Genomic DNA, 21,648 nt, shown 5'->3' on the forward strand with positions numbered 1-21,648 from the left:
CACAGCACTTCATGCTGCCCTGACCCACTTAGAGAAGCAGGGGAGCTACGTCAGAATGCTCTTTGTGGACTTCAGCTCAGCATTTAATACCATACTTCCCCAACGTCTGGTGTCCAAGCTAGCAAACCTTGGGCTCCCATCAGCCACCTGCAGTTGGATCCTGGACTTCCTAACAGGTCGCTCCCAGAGGGTCAGACTGGGCCCCCACACCTCCACTGCTCTGAGCCTGAACACCGGATCGCCACAGGGTTGCGTGCTCAGCCCACTTCTCTACACCCTCTACACTCATGACTGTCTCCAACCACCTCAGCAACAAGACCATAAAGTTTGCAGATGACACGACTGTTGTTGGTCTCATCTCAGGCGGGAAGGGGGAGCTGGAGTTCAGGGATGAGGTGAAGCGGCTGTCAGAGTGGTGCAAAGTCAATAACCTGCTCCTCAACACCTCCAAAACAAAGGAGCTGGTGATCGACTTCAGGAAGAACAAAACAGACATCCAGCCTCTCACCATCAGTGGGACCTGTGTGGAGAGGGTCCCAGTGTTCAGGGTTCTGGGCATGGAGTTGGAGGACAAGCTAACCTGGAGCACCAACACCAAGGAGCTGTTGAAGAAGGCACAGCAGAGACTGTACTTTCTGAGAATACTCAAGAAGAACCGTCTCCCCTCAGACCTGCTGCAGGCCTTCTATCACTGCTCCATAGAGAGTGTGCTCACATACGGTCTGTGTGTGTCTGGTACGGCAGCAGCACATCCGCGGCAAGAAGGCACTCCAGAGGGTTGTTAGCTCAGCAGAGAGAACCATAGGCTGCCGCCTCCCCACTATGGAACAGATTTACACTTCCAGGCTCCACAAGAAAGTTTTGGACATTTTAAATGACTCTTCACACCATGGCCATGGTCTCTTCCAGCTGCTGCCATCAGGCAAGAGATACAGAGCAATAAAAACCAGGACAAATCGCCTAAAAAACAGTTTTTACCCGATGGCAATCATGGCACTAAATTCAAAGGCATAAGAACTTCTGCTCTTGACACCACTTTGTTAAAAATGTCAATTCTGTTGCAACACCTCCAGGCGCTGCAACCATCTTCTGATGTCTATTTATTCTCATTTTGTACTATTTATTTATTTATCTTTGTATATTATGTATATACACATAACCTGCATCTTAACTCGAGTCGAGCAAATCTCAATCTCGTTGTAATCTGTTGATGACAATGACAAATAAACCTTATCTTATCTTATCTTTAATAACTTCAGCTTCTGTTCAGAAAATTTTGTCTCATCCACTCATCTGATCTGTTGTCAGCATCTGTTCAGTTATTGGATTCAGTGAAAGGTCATCTGGTGACATAATAAGGTAAATCATCTGCATTGTCATGGTAACTGATCTTACTTCCTGTTATAACCTGACCCATTAGGAGCATATATATTGAACAGAGGGGTCCTGCGGAGCCTTGGGGAAACCCACATGACCTCTGACCTCTTGATGAGACGTTTGGATGTTGGTGTAAATCAGTGGTTCCCAAAGTGTTCGGCGCGCCCCCTAAAGGGGGCGCAGTGCCATTGCAGTGGGGCGCTGGAAGCGGTATGGATGAATGAAAAAACAAACAGTTACACAAAAGTGTTTGACTGTAAAGATGGTTTCTAATTTTTTTTTGGTGCAAATTGTAGAGTGAAATAAACTTCAGTGGAGTTTGAAAACAAAATATGTGTAAAGATTTATGTCTGGTTTAAAGATGTGTGTCCAGTTGATTTTCTTTTCTTTTTTTCTACTGTATTCCACAGGGGGGCCAGTGGATGTTGCTGTGGATGTTGGGTTGCCGTAGATGTTGGGTTGCTGTAGATGTTGGGTTGCTGTAGTTGTTGGGTTGCTGTAGATGTTGGGTTGGTGTAGATGTTGAGTTGCCGTAGTTGTTGGGTTGCTGTAGATCTGCAGATTAATATAATTTTCCCTGTGATGTAATCGATGCCAAGTCGTGTTTGTGGTTCTGTCAGGTATTGTAAATAATCCTGGAGCGTTCTTAATGTTTGAGTTATTGTTTCCATAAAGTTTCTGTGGATTGGTGGTTTCACGGTTTGTCTTTGTGGATTTCATCATGAACATCAAGTTGAGTTTAAACTGTTCACATTCAGCTTTTTGACAAATAATCAGGATATTATTAAAGAGTTTGGAGTTTTTCCTTCTTCTTTATGGCAACATTGCAAACAAGAACCAGATAACCAAATAATATTCAAAATGTTTTTAATTTTAGTGTAATCATGATCATCAGTCAAATATTCAGCTCGAATGATCGAAATTGTTAATAAACCCGAGTCTTTATTTGAGTCGGTCTCTTCAGATTTCTTGTGGACTTTATTTTGAAGAATCCGTCCCGGAAGCTGTGTTTGCCTGTTGGCGCAGCTTGACAGCGCCCCCTGGAGACGCCGAGCGGCCAGAAGGAGGAGGTGATCGCGTCTCGTGCCTGCAGCCTGGTTGACTAACAGCACCAACGCCCATAAAGTGGACCCATCCAGGAAATGAAGACACTTTCTAGCAGAAGCGCCGCTTCGTCCCGTTAACTCAGCGACTCCCGCCGCGCCGCACCGCCACTCGTTTTCTCCCGCACACTCCCGTCCTCCTCTCAGCATCCTCCGCTCTACTCAGCTGCTGTTTCAACCCGGTTCCGTCCAATTTAGGTGTATTTTCCTCCAGAACCATGACGACCCAGATCGATAAAGAGGCCTGCAGAGAAGCTTACAACCAAGTTCGGGACGACAACACGGAGACCAGCTGGTGAGTCCATTCAGAAAAAACACATTTTGCTCTTTATTCTCTAAACAAAATCTGTCACGGACATAAAGCGGGCCAGAATCGAAACCATCGACTAGTTCGAAGTTCTTCGGCTTGTCAAACCTTTTTATTTCATGTAATCAGGGCGAAACCTTTAATTTGGGTTTTGGGTTTAAATCTGAGCGGCTTCATTCACACAAAGCGGATTCTGAAGCTGGAGATTAGAGGAGCTCGGATTGTTTCTGCCTCATTAATTCACAGATTTGATTAGAAACAAAGAACCGCACCTGCTGCTTCACCTCCTAACGCAGCTTCCCGATTCCGGTCCGGTTCCGGCTGCCAGCGGCCCGGTTCTGGTGCTGGGGAGGCCCAGCGGGGCAGAACTAATTCACTTTGTCCTGTATTCATGGAGCTTTAGGCTGTGACGTCACAGGAACCATTCTAGGAGGGGGGATCCCGACCATCACCTGGACCCATTCTGGAGTCAGAACCAGAACCCAGCTGATCTCTGACTGGTGACATTCGGTGATTCGGTGCAGTAACGACATGCTGCTGTTCCTGCAGGGCTGCGTTCAAGTACGAAGGTTCCACCATCGTCCCGGCGGGCGTGGGGTCCAACTACCAGGACTTCAAGGAGCTGTGCACAGGTGAGCTGGGAGCCAGGTGTTCAGTGACCCAGGTGTTCAGTGACCGCGATGCTGCGGCCCGGTTCTGCTGCAGCCTCGGCCCGGTTCTGCTGCATCACTTCCTGCTCAGCGGCTCTCGGGTCTCTGAGCTCCTTATTTAGCAGCGAGTCGCTGAGAGGGAGGAGCCAATCAGATCCTGGAGAGCAGCAGGAAGTGATGACAGCAGAGCAGGAAGTGATGACGGCTCAGCTCAGAGCAGGTTCCTTCTCACACTGTCTGGGATGTTAAACCCACTTCTTGGTTCCAGAACCGGTACCAGAACCCGACCGGCGAGCCTCCAGCTCTTAGATTTAATTTTCACATTTTGAATATTTCAGTTTTTATTTTGTTTGAAAAGCGAAATGTGAAACGTTGCCTCAAGGCTGGAGGAGGTCCAGGTTCTTAGAGGTTCTGGTTCTGGTTTGTGTGAGATGAATCAAGGAAAACAGGTCCTGGCTGTGATGCCTTTAAGGAACAGGAGAAAATTGGACTTTTTAGTTTTTTAATAGAAACTGTCAGGAGAATCTGTCCCGGTTCTGGTTCTGCTGCCTCATCGGCTCCCTGCTGCTTCCTTCGAGTTGGGGGCGGAGCCACGAAACAGGAAGTGCCTGAAGAAGTACAGGCGGTGGAGGGATTGGGTTGGGCTGCGGGGTTCTGTTGGTTCTGTTGGTTCTGGTTCCTCAATCTAAGACAGAAACAGGAATAATAAACGAGCTGCTCCGATCCGGTGATTCGGTGTTCTGACCCGGTCCAGTAGTTCTGCTGTTTGATGGAGGTTCTGGAAGCTTCTACTGGACCGGGTTGGAACCTCTGAGCTCAAACTGCTTCAGATATTTCAGTCGTTTCTCCAGACAACCTCCAGGGAGTTCTGGCTCTGACCCGGATACTGATCCGATGAGAACAGCTGCCTTGGATCCAGGTTCCGGTTTCTCCGGGTCCAGTTGGTCAGCCCGCCTGGTTCTGCTGGTTCTGGAGCCACATGGCTGGTGTGTTAGCCTGCACTACCGCCATCAGACTCCTGGTGGCGCTGCTTCGCTCTCCTCAGCAACAGGTGGGGGAGGAGCAGGACTGGAGAAAACTGACTCCGGACCGGGACCAGAACCGGGTCTGTGTCCGGCTCCAGTTTGTGACGGCTGTTTTCATTCTGCTTTGAATCTGGATCATCTGTATTTACAATGATTCGGATCCAGATTCGGATCTGCTGAACTCGGACTTGGACCGAGTCGCGCTGAAACAACCTGAATTTAACGTAATGCTGCAGATCCAGAACAGGAATGAGAATCCGGTTCCGGTTCTGATGTTTCTGGACCCAGCTGGTGGTTCGGATCATACTGGTGTTAGTTGGGTGGGAGTTCTGCAGAACCGCTCACGTTCTCCTCGTCCCCAGATGACATCCCTCTGTTCGGCTTCGTCCGCTTCACGACGGGCGACGCCTTGAGCAAGCGGGCCAAGTTCACGCTCATCACCTGGATCGGCGAGCGCGTCGGCGGCCTGCAGCGCGCCAAGATCAGCACCGACAAGACGCTCGTCAAGGACGTGGTGCAGGTAGGAACCGGGGGAACCGGGCCCAGAGCAGAACCAGCTGCTTGTCGGTACCCCGATGTTTCTTTTAACCGCAACTCTGTTCTCTGCAGAACTTTGCCAAGGAGTTCATGATCAGCGAGCCGCGGGAACTGGAGGAGGAATACTTGCGCTCCGAGCTGAAGAAGGCCGGCGGCGCCAACTACGACGCTCAGGCCGAGTAGAGGAGGTCCAGTGGAGGGAACCGGGTCGGGGAACGGGGTGCGGTTGGACTCGGGGTCTGGGGGGAGGGAGTGTTGGGGCGGGGCTGCTACCTCTCAGGAAGGGAGAGAGCACAGATGACCACTAGATTTTTACACCGCTTGATGAAAACTTGATCCTACAGGAAACGCCGTCTGCTTCGTGTCGTCTGTCTGGTGCTTATATCCCCACTTTAACCTGTTGATACCAGAAACAACTTTCTGCACCTGCTAAAGGAAGAGCTTTTACTGGAGAAGTTGGGATTAGTGGGCGCTAAATGCTAGCCTAGCTTATCTTAGCACCAAAACTGGAAATCGGGGATCCAGCCTGGAGCTTCAGTCTTAGGTTTATTTTGCTTCCATCGGTCTTATAAAAGTGATTCTCAACCATTTTTTCCACTTCTTGATGTAAAGCTAACATTGTTAGCTGTAATTGCTAATGTTCTGACAAAGCTAACAGCTGAAGCCCCAAGGTCTTAAAGGGATAGTTCATGTTATGTGACTGGGGTTCTGTGAAGTGTGTATGAGTGGTTATTATCTTCATCACAGGAGAGTCTTCAGCTTAAGTTTTCTTCTGAACGTTTCCATGTGACAACAATTTACAGCAAACTACATGTTTTCTTAAACTTCATAAAAATATTTAGTTTGGACTTGTTTTAAAATCTCTAGCCATTAGCTGTAGCCTGTGGAGGAAGCTAGCCTGTAAAGTAATATAGTTGGTACCCATAAGTGCTCCGTAGAACCCCATTTCATCCTATTCATTAGAAGTGAAGCAAATGAGGCATTTAGGTTTGTTACTGAACTAAAAGCAGGTTTTATCGGCACCTTAAAGAAACCCGTCATCCAGGCCTCTGAGGTTCATCAACACGCCGCAGGCTCAGCTGGGCCTGACCTCTGACCTGGACCAGCTCACCCAGGACAGAACCCGCCTCCATCTTCAGAGGCCTGCAGCCGCTAGCTGTTAGCTTTAGCTCCTGTGTTGCCATGGAGACCAGCAGCTGCTTCAGGACTCACTCTGAAAATGCAGATCGGTTCAAGCAAACGGTGATGCGGCTGCCTTAGCGGAGAGAGGTGCATCATGGGAGCTGGAAGACGCTGCGCTGTGATTGGCTGCTCCTGCAGGATGTGAGGCGCTTGGTTTTATTCTGTTTCAACTCTCCCTGCCCCAAGAATAAAGAAAAAGAATCATTTTTCTGTCTTTATTAGTTTCTACAAGAGTTTTATTGTTTTCATTTTTCTATCTTTTATCATTGGTGAAGATTTTCCAAAAAAAAAAAACATGCAAAAAAGAAAACAGAAACAAGTCATTTAAAAATAAAATTTGATGTTTGGATTTTCCAGATTCTGTCTGTGTGTCTGAATCTCAATTTAAGGTCTTATGTCTGCTGATCTTCCAGGTTGGATTCTGAGTCATGAAGCTGCTTGTGGTTTGCAACAGACACCAAGGTCACACAAAAGGTCAAACATTTATAAATACATTAATATCATAGTGTACAGTTTCACAGAAATATCGTCTTCATGATCCAAAGGAAGTGGAACAGAATATAATGACTTTAGCGTAAAAAAATACACGTGCAATAACAGCAGAGAAGTAAAACAGTAAGTTTTTCCTCAGGAGGAAAATTCAGGTGTAACATCAGCAAAGTATCATAAAACATGAAAAATAAAAACAAATAAAATAATATCCAGTAAAGCGAGGATTTTAAAATCAAAAGTTGAATTTTACCAAAAATTCAACTTTTACACTCAAAAAACTTTTTTTTATTTTTTATTAGATCATTGACAATAAGAGAAAATAAAAACTGCAGGGGTTTGAATACTAATGCAGTTTGGTGGAGGCAGCGATGGTTGGAATCTGCAGCAACGCTGCTTATTGAGCTACTGAGTCCTGATGACACAACACTGTTAGATTTATTAAGTTAAATTCTGTTATGTATTTTTGTTTTGTGTAGGACTTGGAGCGGGGGGCCTGTAACGGTTGCTTTCTGTTTGTTCTCGTCAGAATAAATCAAGAAATCATCCATTTTAAAGACAAACTGTGTCACAGCCTGATCAATCAATAAAACCAGCACAACGCAGAAAGGCTCCGGTTACTCTGCATCAGAATCAGTGGTTAGCTGCAGTAACTAGCGGGCTAACGGGCAGATGGTCCGGTCAGAGACGCAGCTCTGCATGCAAAGGGAATGTTGGCATGCAGAACCTGTGGGAGTCCGAACAAGGACCGGGAGAACGTTGCTGCATTCCTCGGGCCGCCTCCTTCCCGCAGCAGGCCCCACACACCACAGCAATCACAGCCCGGCTATTGTTCTGGAGCCGACCCAAACCAGAGTCTGGCTTGTTTTGTGGGGAAAGTTCCTTTCTGGTTCTTGAACCAAAACTGGGTCTCTGTCCATCAGATGAACAATGGTTGCTATGTGCAGCAGTAGCATCGTGCCGCAGTAGCATCGTGCGGCATTAGCATCGTGCCGCAGTAGCATCGTGCCGCAGCAGCATCGTGCGGCATTAGCATCGTGCCGCAGTAGCATCGTGCGGCATTGGCATCGTGCCGCAGCAGCATCGTGCGGCATTAGCATCGTGCCGCAGTAGCATCGTGCCGCAGCAGCATCGTGCGGCATTAGCATCGTGCCGCAGTAGCATCGTGTGGCATTAGCATTGTGCAACATTAGCATCCTGCCGCAGCAGCATCGTGCGGCATTAGCATTGTGCAACATTAACATCCTGCCGCAGCAGCATCGTGTGGCATTAGCATTGTGCAACATTAGCATCGTGCCGCAGCAGCATCGTGCGGCATTAGCATCGTGCCGCAGTAGCATCGTGCCGCAGCAGCATCGTGTGGCATTAGCATTGTGCAACATTAGCATCCTGCCGCAGCAGCATCGTGCGGCATTAGCATTGTGCAACATTAACATCCTGCCGCAGCAGCATCGTGCGGCATTAGCATCGTGCCGCAGTAGCATCGTGTGGCATTAGCATTGTGCGGCATTAGCATCGTGCCGCAGTAGCATTGTGCGGCATTAGCACCGTGCAGCATTAGCAACGTGCCGCAGTAGCATCGTGCGGCTGTAGCATCGTGCGGCATTAGCAACATGCCGCAGTAGCATCGTGTGGCATTAGCATCATGCGGCATTAGCACCTTGCAGCTGTAGAAACGTGCGGCTTTAGCATCGTGCGCCATTAGCACCGTGCCGCAGTAGCATCGTGCCACAGTAGCATCGTGCGGCATTAGCATCATGCCGCAGCAGCACCGTGCCACAGTAGCATCGTGTGGCATTAGCATCATGCGGCATTAGCACCGTGCAGCTGTAGAACCGTGCGGCTGTAGCATCGTGCGGCATTAGCATTGTGTGGCATTAGCATCGTGCGGCTGTAGCATCATGTGGCATTAGCAACGTGCAGCATTAGCACCTTGCAGCTGTAGAAACGTGCGGCTGTAGCATCGTGCGGCATTAGCACCGTGCCGCAGCAGCACCGTGCGGCATTAGCAACGTGCCGCAGCAGCATCGTGCCGCATTAGCACCGTGCAGCTGTAGAACCGTGCGGCTGTAGCATCGTGCAGCAGTAGCATCATGTAGCATTAGCACGGGGGTTCAGGATCCTCTGAGCTGCTGCTCTCAGAACCACCAGAATGAGGAAGTCTGCAAACAGAAAGACTATCGACTCGGCAGAAACGTGTTGCTGCACGCAGCTCTAGCTGCAGGGTGACGAGACGCGGGCGGCAGCAGCTCAGGTTTTCCTCACAGCTGGTTGGGAATCTGCTCAGTCGTCCAGATTCTGACTTGCTGGCGGCAGCAGGAGGAGAGACAGGAAGTAGAAAACCATTCTCAGGTTCAAAACGGCAGAATCCTCCGATCCGCTCTGCACAGTTAGAAATATCAATGTTGTGCTGCTCCATCAGCAGCAGCTCCTCTGGACAGGTGGAGGCCAGAGGTCAGCGACTACAGAGAGCCACTTCTGCTTTTCAAGCTTCTCATTCAAATGAAGGATTTCCTGTTGAGCGGCTCAGCAGAGAGTTTTACCATATAAGGAGTCAGATGAGGCAGGAAGCCGAAAGACGAGTCCTCACCTGCAGAGAGGCGGGGCCAGAGCCGGGCCCAGCCAATCAGCTGTTGTGGCTCCGCAACAGAGAGGCAGTCAGCTAGACTGACTGGGTTAACTGGGTTTAACTGGGTCTGACGGCCGTTGGGACGGCATTCAACCCGCAACCTGTCTGATTTCAACTTTTCACATCACAAACAGCAAAGTAAAACTTGGACTGGGAGTAGAAAGATTAATTTCCACAAATAAAGATCTGAAAAGTGCGGTGTGCACTTTATTCAACCTCTAAATGAATAAATCACCTGATCAGCTCCAGAGTCCAACTGGTTCTGGTTCTGGTCTCAGAGCTCATCTAGAGAACATCCATCTCCATGGTGACAAAGATGGGCTGGTGGGATCGGAGCTGTGGAACCAGTAACTATTTTCCTTCGGTCTTTATGTTGCTATGGTGATGATTATGCTATAATCCCCAGCATGATGCTGCCTAGTCCGGATCGGGGGTAATGCAGGTAATGGACTTTACTGCTGAATGAACACCTGATGGAGAACCGGGCATGTATGACCTTTGACCTCCCCCTTCACTTCCCCCGACACCTCATCACCAGGAAACAGCCCGCTCTCAGCGCTCGCGCCGCATCTCATGCCCATATAAGGCATCGTTGAGCGGCTGCCCGACCCGCCGCGGCTCCACGCCGCCCTCTGCTGCTGGAGGAAGGAACTGCACCTGATGCTTTCTGCTAAGCTTCTGAAATGATTTTTAAATAATTAGTTTGCAAATGTCTGATGAGTTTGTGTTTTTTGAGTAAATTTAAGTTGATTCATTTTATGATCCTGCCGCATAATTTCTGTTCAGCGGGATTTATTTTGGTTTGGTGAGGAGCGTTTTGAGGTTTCTTTGCTTCTTTTGTGTCATAATTTCACTAAATTAAAACTACAACTCTTGATTTGGAGTAAATTACATCCAAACTGTCATTTTAAAAGACTATTCATACATTTGAGCAGTGCGGCTCCGAAGTCCCACCTGCCCACCTGGCAGTTCAACACACTGCGCCATCTGCTGACCGTTCGTGGAACTGCACGCCGACATGAGCTGAATATCTGCAGATTTCATGTTTTTTTTAAAAGATCAAAAAGGAAAATCAAATAAAGATTTTTCCTAAACAAACCTTTTCATCCTTCAAGCTGCTTTCTGATCCGGAAAGAGGAGCTGACCCACTTTCAGCAACACCAGAACCGAACAGATCTCATTCTGCTCCTGAACGCAGCCCTGCTGGGCCCCGCCCCCAAGCGCCCAATCAGAGCCCGGCAAGTGGGAAGCGGAGCCCTGTGATTGGCTGCTGCCGGGTGAAGCAGCCTCCTCCTCCCTCCATCCAAGGCTGCGGATCTGAGGTGAGGGACTCGCTCTGCGTGGCGGGTCTGATCTTCCCCACATAGCTGCAGGTGTGTGCGGGACGCTCAGGTGGAAACGCTCATCTGATGAAAGTCATTGATCGGTCGGGCTGTGACGTCACTCAGGCCGCCGTGGCAGGTAGAAGGTGTCCGGCCGCTTGGGAGGGAAAGGAGCGGCTGGTAAACAGGAAGTCAGGGGGAGTCATGTGACTCAGAGAGAGGTGGAGAAGGGAGAGGGGGGGCTATCTGGATCACGTGACCAGGGGGTCAGGGGGGTCACGTGATCCCCCTGGTCACATTCCTGCTTATGTTTCACCAAACAGATACAGTTTCCCTCCATGGAGGGCGTGAAAACCTTTTCTCTGCCCAGGCTGAAATGTTTGTTCTCACATGAATGTTGTCTGGTTGCCCATCATGTAGAGCATCATGGGTAATAGCGACAGCGTGATGGTGCAGAAGCGGATGGCCCGGTTCCGTCCAGAGGAGCGGTCCGTGATCGACGGCGCGTTTGAGCGTCTGCAGGCCGGCGGCCCGGGGAAGACGCTCCAGCTGGAGGCGCTGCAGGTGAGAGGTGGCTGAAGGTCGTCCTTCCACTAACAGTGCTTGGGTCGGGAACCCGGAGGAACTTCTAACTGGTTCTAAAGAGTCCAGTAGGTTCATGAAGGTGACCTTTGACCTGGGTCCACCAGAATGCTGCAGCTGCTGCACAAACAATAATAATCCTCAGCAGAGACATGGTGACATGTTTAATATTAATGAGCTTCTGACGGAGGACGCCCCCTGGTGGACAGAAATAGAAAACCTTCATTCTGAAGGACGATGATGATGAAGAACGTTGATCATAAATAAATCTGATTTCATTTATTACATTTATCATCCTTAATTAAACCAATCAGCCAATCAGATGAAGCCGATTAAAATAAACAAACTCAATGTTTTCTTCGTCGTTCATCCAGTGGGACCTGAGGGTTCAGAGGTCATGGGGTCAACCTGTCAAATATTCCGTGAAATTAGAGATTAAATTAAATTATTCTTTAATCTGTCAGTTTGACACCTGGAGGGGAATCCAGATGAGATGAAGAAGCAGTGAGGAAGAGGAGGGCTTTGATTCATCATTATTGATTATTGATTTAAATATTAGATTTTCTATGTGATACATTTAATAAATTCAAGAGTTATCTTCAAATCTATGACAAAAATCAGCAGAAATAAATGTAGTGAATAATAATATTAAAGCTGTAGCAATAGCAGGAACCCAGAACTTCGGACCTGACCCGGTTCTGCTGGTCCTGACCCGGTCTGGCCCGGTGTAGAACCTGGGTCTCATCCAGCGTTGTCCTCTTCTTGTCCTGCAGGCGTCCCTGGGGGCCCTGGTCCCTGTCGCCATGGTGACCAGGACGTTCTGGGGCCTGTGCAGCATCGAGCCGGGACGGGTGGAACCGGGCCGGGCCGGCGCCGCCCCAGGGCCGGACCGGGAGCAGCTGACGGTTTTCCTGGCAGATGTCCTGCGGGGGACGGCAGAGGAGCGCGCGCCGCTGGTCATGGCCATGTCCCACAATGCAGCGGGGCGGCCGCAGGCGGTCAGCTGCCAGCAGGTGGCGGCGGTGAGTAGGAAGGGGAGGGGGGCAGGAAGTGGTGTCGGGTGGAGGCTCATGGCTGTGATCCGTAGTTCCTGGAGGACCTGATCACTGCTGTAGTTCACATCCTGACCAGCAGGGGGCGCCTGCAGGGCTGGAGGCCGCAGCAGATGGGCGACACGGCACTGGGGGTCAAGCTGCTGGCCGAGCAGATGACCTCTGACCTCAGACCATCAGGTAAGTTCCAGCTCCAGGACTCCGCCCCCTTTCCGTCTGACCCCGCCCCTTTCCATCTGACCCCGCCTCTCTCTGTCCTCAGACCCGGCGACCTGCGACCTGTCCTGTCTGGAGGACTGGGTCTTCCGGGTGTCCCAGGTCTCCCAGTACCTGGAGGTTCTGGTGGCCGAGGGCCTGAACGTTTCCCTGAGCGGCCGGACGGCGCCGGACCTGCTGCCGCCGTGCCGGGACACGGACTGGACCCACCTGACCGTCCTGCTGGATGTACCCACGCTCATGTTCCTGGCTCCACAGGTCAGTCAGAACCAGGACCAGAACCAGAACCAGGACCAGGATCAGAACCAGAGACTAAAGTCTCAGATCAGAGAAACTCATCCAGGCTTTAGTTTCTCTTTAGTGGCTTTGATTCCTGCAGCAGCGTCTTCACAGGTCTGATTGACAACCGTCCAGAACCTGCTGCTGGAGTTCTGACTAGAACCAGGAGGATAGAGACACCACCCGGTTCTACATCATCTAGTTCTACACCACCCAGTTTATGTATCACTGAACAGAATAAAGATCTGCTGCTGGATCAACCTGCTGGTTCTGGTTGTGGTTCTGCTCTGCAGTCAGAACCGGGCCGATACTTACCCAGCTACCTTCCCTGGTTGTCTCTCCCCAGCTGCCAGACGGCTGCAGCGCCCCCTGGAGGCTGGTCTTTTCCACGCAGCTGCACGGGGAGAGCTTCACCAAGATGGCCGCCGCTCTGCAGCACCACGGGCCCACGATGCTGCTGCTGCGGGACACCCGGGGCCACGTGTTCGGGGGCTACGCCTCCACCGCCTGGGAGCTCAAGCCCCAGTTCCAGGGTAGGAAGCCCGCTGGGTCAGAACCGGTCCTGGTGTTGGGACCAGCAGGACAAATTGGACCTCAGCTGGACTCTGGATCTCCAGATGTTCCTAAGACGCTGAGATGCTGATCCTGTTTGGGTCCGCTTTAGGTTCTGTCACCAGTGCAGTCACCTTCATCATCATCATTACTCTTCCTCCTAATGCAGAGCCAGTCGCTCCGTTTTCCCTCACAGGGTTAAAATGAACGTTTCCTCAGCAGCCAGAGGAGATCAAAGTGATGAATCGTTTCCTGTAACTCGGCCAGACTTTGATCCTGGAAAGGATTTTAATACTGACGGTTGTCATGACGACTGCAGCCAAATATCAAACTGTTGCAACATCAGGTTTATATCAGATCGCGTCCAAAAAAAAAAAAAAAATCACAAATGATTCTTCTTCAGACTTAAGTCGAGAAATGATTGTTGAATCGGCTGCAGTGCGCCCCCTGGTGGCCAGGCGCTTTACTAACTGAACTCAGCGTCACCGTGAGGAATAATAAAAACAGAAACAGGAAAAGTGAGTCACATTTCTATTCAACAACCAACAGCTTCTGTGTTGTTGAGACTAAAGAAAAGCCAAAGAAGCAGAGCTGGGTTAAAGGTCGGCCATTTTGCCACCAGTGTTTTAAATATGGCTACTGCTAATAAAAAAATGTAGGTAAAAGTATGTCTACGTTCAATATCTATGAAAAGTTTTCACCCTTTTATTGCTTTAACTAATCAATTATGAGTTAAGAAACTTTCATAAGTGAGTCGGTGTTTAGTATCGGCACCTCTGGACTCATCTGGACGTCCTACCTGCTGAAACACTTGGAGAGGACAGCTGGGAACAGGTCTGGGCTTTAACTAGGCCAGTCCAGAATGTTGTTGCCTCTGAAGCTGACTGCTAAAGAACCAGCAGCTGTTGCCATGGTGACCTGTTGTCCTCTCCTGACACTTAGTCAATAAAGGCTAATTAAGTTGATCATGATTAATTGACAGAAAGGATGAATAGTTTTCAGAGTGCATGTTAAATATCTTCATGGTGAAACATGAGGAGGCTGAGCAGAGACAGGAAGTGACCAGCTGCACTTCCTGGACCAGATTGCTTGATGAAGGCAGACTGACGGCGGCCATTTTGGCTCTGCTCAGCTGGAGGCAGAAAGCCACACAGCCAGGAAGTGTCTCTGCTCTTTTGAATATGGTGGACAGGAGCATGATGGTGTGTGTGTGTGTGTGGGTGTGTGTGTGTGTGTGTGTGTGTATGTGCGCAGGTGACTCCAGATGCTTCCTGTTCTCGGTTTTCCCCACTCTGAGGGTTTACACGGCGACAGGATACAACGAACACTTCATGTACCTGAACCAGCACCAGCAGACGATGCCCAACGGACTGGTGAGACTGGGCCCAGTGGAGCGGAGCCGCTTCACGCTCCGGCACCGCTGTGACCTCACAGACAGGAAGTCACAGCGGCAGCTGAAAACAACAGGGCTTCATGATGAGCACCTGAAGCTGCTGGAGGAGCTGCACTCAGATGTTTAATCTATAAATCGGCTAATTAAACAGCGTCTGCTCTGCTGCGACATGTTTAGCACTGAGGTGTGTCAAATTTACAGGTGTACCAGAAACACAGGAACACAACGGTTCCTGCTCAGAACTTTGGATGTAAGAAAGACAACAACAAAAGTGACACTGACTGCGTTAAAATTTTGAACAAGTTAAAATCTATGTGATGAATTAATGTCAACTAACTTGTTAAAGTCCCAGTCTACCTCTGTCAGGTGACCCTTCAGGCTATGGAGAGGTCAAACTGCTGGTTGCCATGGTAACGGTCTGCTCCTCCCCTCAGGGCATGGGGGGTCAACACGACTACTTTGGCCTGTGGCTGGACAGCGACTTCGGCCGCGGTCACAGCCGTGCTCGCCCCAAATGCACGACGTACGGAAACCCGCAGCTGTCGGCTGACGAGGACTTCGTCCTGGACGCTGTGGAGGTTTGGGCCGCAGGGAACCTGCCGGCGCCGCCCGAGGTATGGAGCGGGACCACAGGACCAAGGTTCCTGAACCGGTTTAAACTGGTCTGAACTGTTGTAAACTGGTCTGAACTGTTTTAAAACCGGTTTAAACTGGTCTGAACTGTTGTAAACTGGTCTGAACTGGCTTAAACTAGTCTGAACCAGTTTAAATGGTCTGAACTGTTTTAATACTGGTTTAAACTGGTTTGAACAGGTTTAAAATGATTTAAATTGGTTAAAGCCAGTTTAAACTGGTTTAAACTGGTCTGAACTGTTTTAGAACTGGTTTAAACTGGTCTGAACCGGTTTAAACTGGTCTGAACTGGTTTAAACTGGTTTGAATTGGTTTAGGTTGGTTTAAACTGGTCTGAATTGATTTAAACTGGTTTAAACCGGTTTAAACTGGTCTGAACTGGTTTGTGGTGGTGATGCCATGTTGAGCTGCTCTTGGTGTTTCAGGACAAGGAAGAGGAGGAGGGGAAGAAGAGCATCCTGAAGGTGGATCCGGAGGTCCAGGCCATGATGGAGCTGACGGGGAAGACTCTGCACAGCGAGGGCTTTAATGAGCTGCAGGAAGACTTTGACTAGGCCATGTGCGGCTGCATGGACAGGAGGCGATGCGTTCTGCTTCCTCACCCCCAGGTTGTTGTTCCAGTTGGATCTTCGGCCCCCTTCAGGTCTCCAGGTTGAACTGCAGTTCAGCCCCTCCCCCACCCGTTACTGGCAGCAGTCCTGTTTGCATGCGACTCCCCTGACTGTACAAGAGTTTCTGGATGTTGAATAGTTGATGGTTAATCTGTGAGAATCAGAGTCTTAGGTTTGGTGTCCAAAGTGTGGCCCGGGGCCTTTGTGGTTCTAGAAATGATTTTGTTTGGCCCCTGACCACAAGTCAAGAAATGTAAAATGTTTGGCCAATTTCAGTTTCCAAACTGACATTTTGGAAAATATCTGTTTTTCTTTTAATAAGCCAACAGTCCGAAGGTCTTTTTATGTAAAACACAAAACCTGACCAAGTATTTACAGTTTGTAGCACAAAAGTCTTAATAAGAAATAAGGCCAATAATTTCACTCATAACGAGACGCTGAAATAATCTGCTAACGTTTTCACCAAATTTTAATGTAAGTTAGTTTTGTCTTATTTCATGTCAGCTGAGATGTTTGCTCTAGAAACTTTAAATACTTGGTCAGATTTAGTGTTTTTGCAGTTTCATCAGATTTTATTAAAAAAACTTTTGTTGAGCAGGTAAAACTAAAAAAGAAAAAAATTTAATAATCACAAATTTTTGCATTTTTAATTCAATGACATTTAGCTGCTTTAAATTAGTCTGTTTTGGCCCACAGGGCAAAAAGTTTGGGCCCCTGATTCAATGGTTGATGAGTTGAAGCAAAAAGAGCTGCAGCTGCTGCTGACCCGGTCCAGAACCAGTCCAGTACTGAACCTGCCCGGATCCGGCTCCTCGCCTGCTGATGGGTTTTTATGGTTTAAATGAAGAAAGTTTTGGGTTTTCTGCTCAATGAATATTTCTGCAGCGTTTCTTTGGGTTATTTTTTTTATCTTGGGTAATTTAAGAGACAAAAGAGCTTCAGCTGATCTATCTGATGGATTTCTACCTCAAATCTGTTTCAGTCTGAAACTTTCTGCTGGTTTTTCATTGCTTGTGGTTAATACCTTATCCTGTGTGTGTGTGTGTGTGTGTGTGTGTGTGTGTGTGTGTGTGTGTGTGTGTGTGTGTGTGTGTGTGTGTGTGTGTGTGTGGTGATTATTGCAGTGCTGTATCGATGTAGTAAAGGTCCTGATCAATGTGACTTTCTGTCTCTCTTCTCGTTTCTGAGCCGGACGCTTCAGGTGACTGAAGGAGTTTTTATGAAGGAGCATCAGAGGAACAGTGGCAGAATAAAATGCACACCACACTTTTCAGATTTTTATTTGTGATATGAATCTTTCCCCAGTTATGATCTGGTTTGTGGTAAATTCTGTTTTGGCTCTTCTGGTTGATTTCGGGGTGTCGGAGTAAAGGGGCGGTGAATGACACACCTTTCAGATTTTTGTCCGTTTTCTTCTGGTTCTCGTCACATAAACAAGAACTGGGTCAGAGGGGTGTGAAGACTTTTGCTACAGTTGATTGTGATGAATGACGCTCAGTCAGGGGTCCTTCCTGCAGCCCAGCGTCACAGACTGCTACTGGTGCTGCTGCAGGCGGCCAGCGGCTGAAAGGCTGCCTTGTCTTCCTCCTCTTCCTCTTCCTCTCATGCAAACATCCGAGTTATTCATGCAAATCTCCATTTGATCGTCACACGACAACCTTCTGGGTCCGTTTCCATGGAGACCAGTCAACAGGCCTGGTTCAGAAACTGAAGCTTTACTTCAGAGGTCAGAGGTCAGGAGAACGACTACGTCATCAGCTTCAATTACATTCATGGACTTTGAGTTTAAACGGGTCAGAAATGTTTGAAATCTTGTTTTAGGCTTTAAAGCTCTGGTCCGGTTCAGCTGTTGATCCAAAAGAACCAAATTAAAAATCCTTTGAGATCTCAAAATATAAAGAGCACTATAAATAAATTTGGTAACACTTTATTTGAGCATAAGACTGACATGCCACTGTCATAAACATGAAGGAGTTTTTAGGAATGTTGTCATGAAGTTCAGTAAATTATGACACTTAATGCAAAGTTGCTTCAAAAATCCATTAAAAGTGTCTGAATTTACTGAACATTTCTAAAAACTCCTTCATGTTTATGACAGTGGCATGTCAGTCTTATGCTCAAATAAAGTGTTACCATGAATTCTGTTATTATTATTATAATAGAGGAAACGTTTCGCGTTGCTGCTGCAGGAACAGCAGAAGGAAAGTTTTTCCACCAGACGAGCAAACAAAGAATCTGAATGAAAAACCATCAGAGGGTTTAATCCGACCTGTTATCAATGATCAATATCTCTGAAATGTCTTGATTGGACTGGAAGGACTTCCAGTCTGAACATGGAGGTAGCGGCACCATCATGCTGTGGGCTGCAGGTCCATTCGGGTTTCTGCTGGAGATGAAGAAGGGCTGTAGTCTACATCAACACAGAGGAAGGTTCTGGACGGGCCCAGCTGGAACCGAACCGGAAGTGTCCAGTCCAGAACTTTTTGAAGCTGAAAGTGAAATCTGTTTTTCTTTCTAACTTTTGGCTGGCTGATCGTTTTTCACCGCTTCTGATTTTACAGATGAACTTATCGATCAGGTCTCAGCTCCAATATGAGGCTTTAAAACCAGAACCAGTGGGACCAGTAGAGCCCAGTAGAAGCATCGCAACATTTATTCTGAAAGCTGCGGGTCAGCCGCGGCTGTGCGGCTCTGCTTTGCATAGATAGCGTCCTCTCTTCCGGAGTGACTGCCTTCATGCCGACGATCCAGTCAACTTTTACTTCCTCGTCGCGCCGCGGATAGAGGAACTGACCGCCCTGCGGCGGCCCGCTCAGTCTGCTCATCCTCCCGCTTCGTTTCACAACGTCGGAACCATGACCCGGTAGCGGAGCTGCGGACCGACCCGACACCGACCGGAGCAAGGTAGGACCGCCCGGCAGCTTCTGGCTGCAGGTGCAGCGGCGGCCGCAGCTTCACCCGCCGCTGCTCTGGTGCGTTCACGGTCTCACCCAGAACCAGGAAGAAAGCGGGCTCATGTCAGCCCAGCTGAGCTTTCTTCTTCTTCTAGCGGTGAGAACCATCGAGCCGTCTCTGGAGACCACGGCAGGAGGCGAGGGGCCCCGGGGCCCCCCACCTCCGCTGAAGAGCGGAAAACTGCAGAAGTTTCTCAGGGTTTTCTATCCGGTTTTGTTGTTTGGATCCCTAAATAATCAGGAGTTTATTTCCTGAGAGAAAACATCCAGAAAAGCTGATATGTTCTCACAAATATCAGATTATCAGATTCAACACAACAACTTTCAATTATTAAGACAAAAACCGACCTGGCTGTGAAAAGTGTTCAGCTTTTGGTGAACTTTGACCCCCTGCTGAATTTATTCAGACACTTTGGAGGGTTTTAGAGCAGCAATGGCCAGTGGCAGGTCATTGGACAGCATCTCAGTCAGAGTAACATCCTGACTTTGACTAGGCCACTCTAAAAACTTCCTCCACTCAGACGTTGTTGTTGTTGTTTAGACGTTTGGCCTGCTTCATGCTGCCAGGCCGGTTCTGATGGCTTGTTCCCTTAAACTGAAGGTGACTGGACGTTTGGACCGAACCGGTCCGGGACTTGGTGGTTCAAACAGAAATGATTGACCTCATTTTAAATTCATCACTTATTGATTTATTGGTTATTGTGGCGCCCGAAGTTGCAGCCGTCGTCTTCGAGTTCAAATGTTTTCCAATCTGGTGTCAGAGGTCAGTGGCGGTTCTGACTGTCAGGGGGTTCTGTTTGGGTTCGGTCACTTCCAGCCAACAGAACTGGGATCACGATGAAGATCAGATCTGAGCTCGACTCGTCAGGCTAAACAGACTCAAGTTATTGATCGGCTGATCCATTCTTCGGCTGATCAGATTCTGAACGGATCAGAACCGCTGATCCACAGAGAGCCTGAACCAGAAAGAGTCCTGGTTGCTAGGCAACGCTCTCTGCCTGTACCTGCAGCTCTTCCTCACCTGTTCCAGTGAAGCTGCTGGTGGGTTACTGGGGTTACTGGTTACATAACCAGAAATGTAACGCCTTGCTTTTTCAAATCCAGCACTCAGACTGCAGTTACTTATCGAAACCACTTTGCGTTACTATTTTCTTTTGTAATTTGAAATCTTTAAAATCCTTCTTCGTGTTTTCCAAACAATAGATCACAAAATCTGAATATAGAGAAAATATTGAAACTCTTATAAACGATTTTTGGACATGAAATTGTTCTTTTCTTCTATCTGAAGTGTTTGAGTTTTTCTCCGAGTAGATTTGGACCTTCGGGTCGATGCGCTGCCTCCATCTCTGCTTCACCCAGAAAGAGCTAGAAAGAGAGAGAGAGCGCCTTCCTGGTATGAAATTATTCATACCAGGGGTGTGAATACATTCTGGTGGCAGTGGAGATGGTTCTGATCCAGAGCTGCACTGTGGTCCTGGACGGGTCGGAGTTCTGGTGGCGTGCTGCCGCCGCCTCAGAATGAGGAAATGAATTAGAGGGACTGGCCCTTTAAGGAGGAGTTGAATATTAACCTGGACCGATTGTAATTTACCCGGCAACACTCTGCAGGTGGCTCTGACCCGGCTCGGTTCCAGCAGAAACTTCTGGGTTTCATCCCAACAAAAGCAGAAAACCCAGGAAGAGAACACGATTCCCAGCGATGGATCGGGTCCAATAAACCCGATCGGGTCTTAAATGAACCCTGACCGGGTTTCTATGTAAACCGTTATTGTCTCTGTGGCCTTAATTTGATAGTGAATTAGTAATGAGAGAGGGGGCAAAGGTCACCAGGCCGGGATTCCAACCATGTGAGCCGGGCTTCACTCAGCGCCTCTCGGTTCCCGACAATAAACCGGGTGCTGCTGGTATCATGCGTTCATCATAATATGAACACATGAATGTGGGGTTATTAAAGCGTTCAGAGGGAAAAGCTGCAGCCGGTTAAATATTAAAATCAGTTTATATCTGACTTCTCTCATTTGCATTTCGTATCCATGGAGACAGAAGAAAGCCTCTAATTTCTATCTTCAGCAGTTTTTCCACTGACGGCCTGCTGGCTCTGAGAATACGATGTCAGGAAATATGACGACTTATTGATTTATTGATTGGTTTTGCTCATTTTGCTCAGTTCATTTGGAAACTTTAATGTGTTTTATTGGGACTTTGTGCACAAAGTAGATCAGAGCTGTGAGGTGGAAGGAAACTGAGAGCAAATCACTCTGAGCACAGTGAAACATGGTGGTGGCAGCATCATGCTGTGGGGAAGAAGCTGGCTTAGGGTTAGGGGCTAAATCTGGACAAACCCGGAGGAAAAGCAGTTAGAGACGAGCTGAACCCGGAGCTTCCCTGTCTCCATAGCAACGCCCCTGAACCTGCAGCACATCCTGATGCTGTGGAGCATCTCTGACCCAGGAAGAGATGACCCCCGAAGACCGTGACGTCACACCCGGCCTGACGCCGCAGAACGGCGGCTACATTCCTCCATCATTATGTGCAAACCCTTCAAATGTTGCAACAAACAAAGAGAAAATGTGCATTAGGCGTGTTTCTGTTTCCGTTTCCTGGTTTGGAGCAAATCAGCTGGTCTGCTGTTACTTTACCAGATGTTGTTGCTAAGCATGGCTGTAGTAAACAGGAAGTAGATGTTGCTAGCTAGACGTCTACTTCCTGTAGCCAGAGTGTCCGTCCATTCTGGAGTTTTGCACTTTCCTCAGTT

General features: G+C 48.6%; 3 protein-coding genes and 1 long non-coding RNA gene across 6 annotated transcripts in view; 3 read left to right on the forward strand and 1 right to left on the reverse strand.

Annotated features, from left to right (window-relative positions):
- Positions 1–2,291: 2,291 nt before the first annotated feature.
- Positions 2,292–6,395, forward strand: cotl1 (coactosin like F-actin binding protein 1). Its single transcript, XM_005815726.3, has 4 exons — positions 2,292–2,775; positions 3,337–3,419; positions 4,825–4,982; positions 5,072–6,395. The coding sequence occupies exons 1-4, from the start codon at positions 2,699–2,701 to the stop codon at positions 5,180–5,182; spliced, it is 429 nt and encodes a 142-aa protein (XP_005815783.1). The 5' UTR covers positions 2,292–2,698; the 3' UTR covers positions 5,183–6,395.
- Positions 6,396–9,530: 3,135 nt separating this feature from the next.
- tldc1 (TBC/LysM-associated domain containing 1) lies at positions 9,531–16,988 on the forward strand. Of its 3 annotated transcripts, none has more exons than XM_023347094.1 (9): positions 9,531–10,760; positions 11,042–11,185; positions 11,977–12,225; positions 12,291–12,435; positions 12,518–12,729; positions 13,097–13,283; positions 14,557–14,675; positions 15,130–15,309; positions 15,754–16,988. In XM_023347094.1, exons 2-9 carry the CDS (start codon positions 11,048–11,050, stop codon positions 15,880–15,882), a joined length of 1,359 nt encoding a protein of 452 aa, XP_023202862.1. In that variant the 5' UTR covers positions 9,531–10,760; positions 11,042–11,047; the 3' UTR covers positions 15,883–16,988. The 3 variants fall into 3 exon arrangements, with proteins under 3 accessions (XP_023202862.1, XP_023202863.1, XP_005815782.1); XM_023347095.1 differs by having other exon boundaries at positions 9,531–10,621; XM_005815725.2 differs by having other exon boundaries at positions 9,532–10,672.
- LOC111611230 lies at positions 16,246–18,273 on the reverse strand. The gene is made up of 2 exons (XR_002753946.1): positions 18,209–18,273; positions 16,246–17,785 (listed from the first exon to the last, which is right to left on the reverse strand). It is a non-coding gene; the product is annotated as an uncharacterized LOC111611230 (long non-coding RNA).
- Positions 18,274–18,669: 396 nt separating this feature from the next.
- plcg2 (phospholipase C gamma 2) overlaps positions 18,670–21,648 on the forward strand; it is a 33,855-nt gene continuing 30,876 nt past the window's right edge. Inside the window, exon 1 of the mRNA XM_023347092.1 lies at positions 18,670–18,843. The gene's annotated coding sequence lies outside the window, so the exon portion shown is untranslated. The remainder of the gene's footprint in view (positions 18,844–21,648) is intronic.

The sequence above is a fragment of the Xiphophorus maculatus genome, chromosome 2, assembly GCF_002775205.1.
Source record: "Xiphophorus maculatus strain JP 163 A chromosome 2, X_maculatus-5.0-male, whole genome shotgun sequence".
Classification (NCBI taxonomy): domain Eukaryota; kingdom Metazoa; phylum Chordata; class Actinopteri; order Cyprinodontiformes; family Poeciliidae; genus Xiphophorus; species Xiphophorus maculatus.

Bases quoted from the DNA above. Each gene is read 5' to 3' on its own strand.
- cotl1 (XM_005815726.3), top strand. From the start codon at position 2,699: ATGACGACCCAGATCGATAAAGAGGCCTGCAGAGAAGCTTACAACCAA. The intron at 2,776-3,336 runs GTGAGTCCATTC...CTGTTCCTGCAG, and splicing joins GACAACACGGAGACCAGCTG to GGCTGCGTTCAAGTACGAAG. The intron at 3,420-4,824 runs GTGAGCTGGGAG...CCTCGTCCCCAG, and splicing joins CTTCAAGGAGCTGTGCACAG to ATGACATCCCTCTGTTCGGC.
- tldc1 (XM_023347094.1), top strand. From the start codon at position 11,048: ATGGGTAATAGCGACAGCGTGATGGTGCAGAAGCGGATGGCCCGGTTC. The intron at 11,186-11,976 runs GTGAGAGGTGGC...CTTGTCCTGCAG, and splicing joins TCCAGCTGGAGGCGCTGCAG to GCGTCCCTGGGGGCCCTGGT. The intron at 12,226-12,290 runs GTGAGTAGGAAG...TGTGATCCGTAG, and splicing joins GCTGCCAGCAGGTGGCGGCG to TTCCTGGAGGACCTGATCAC.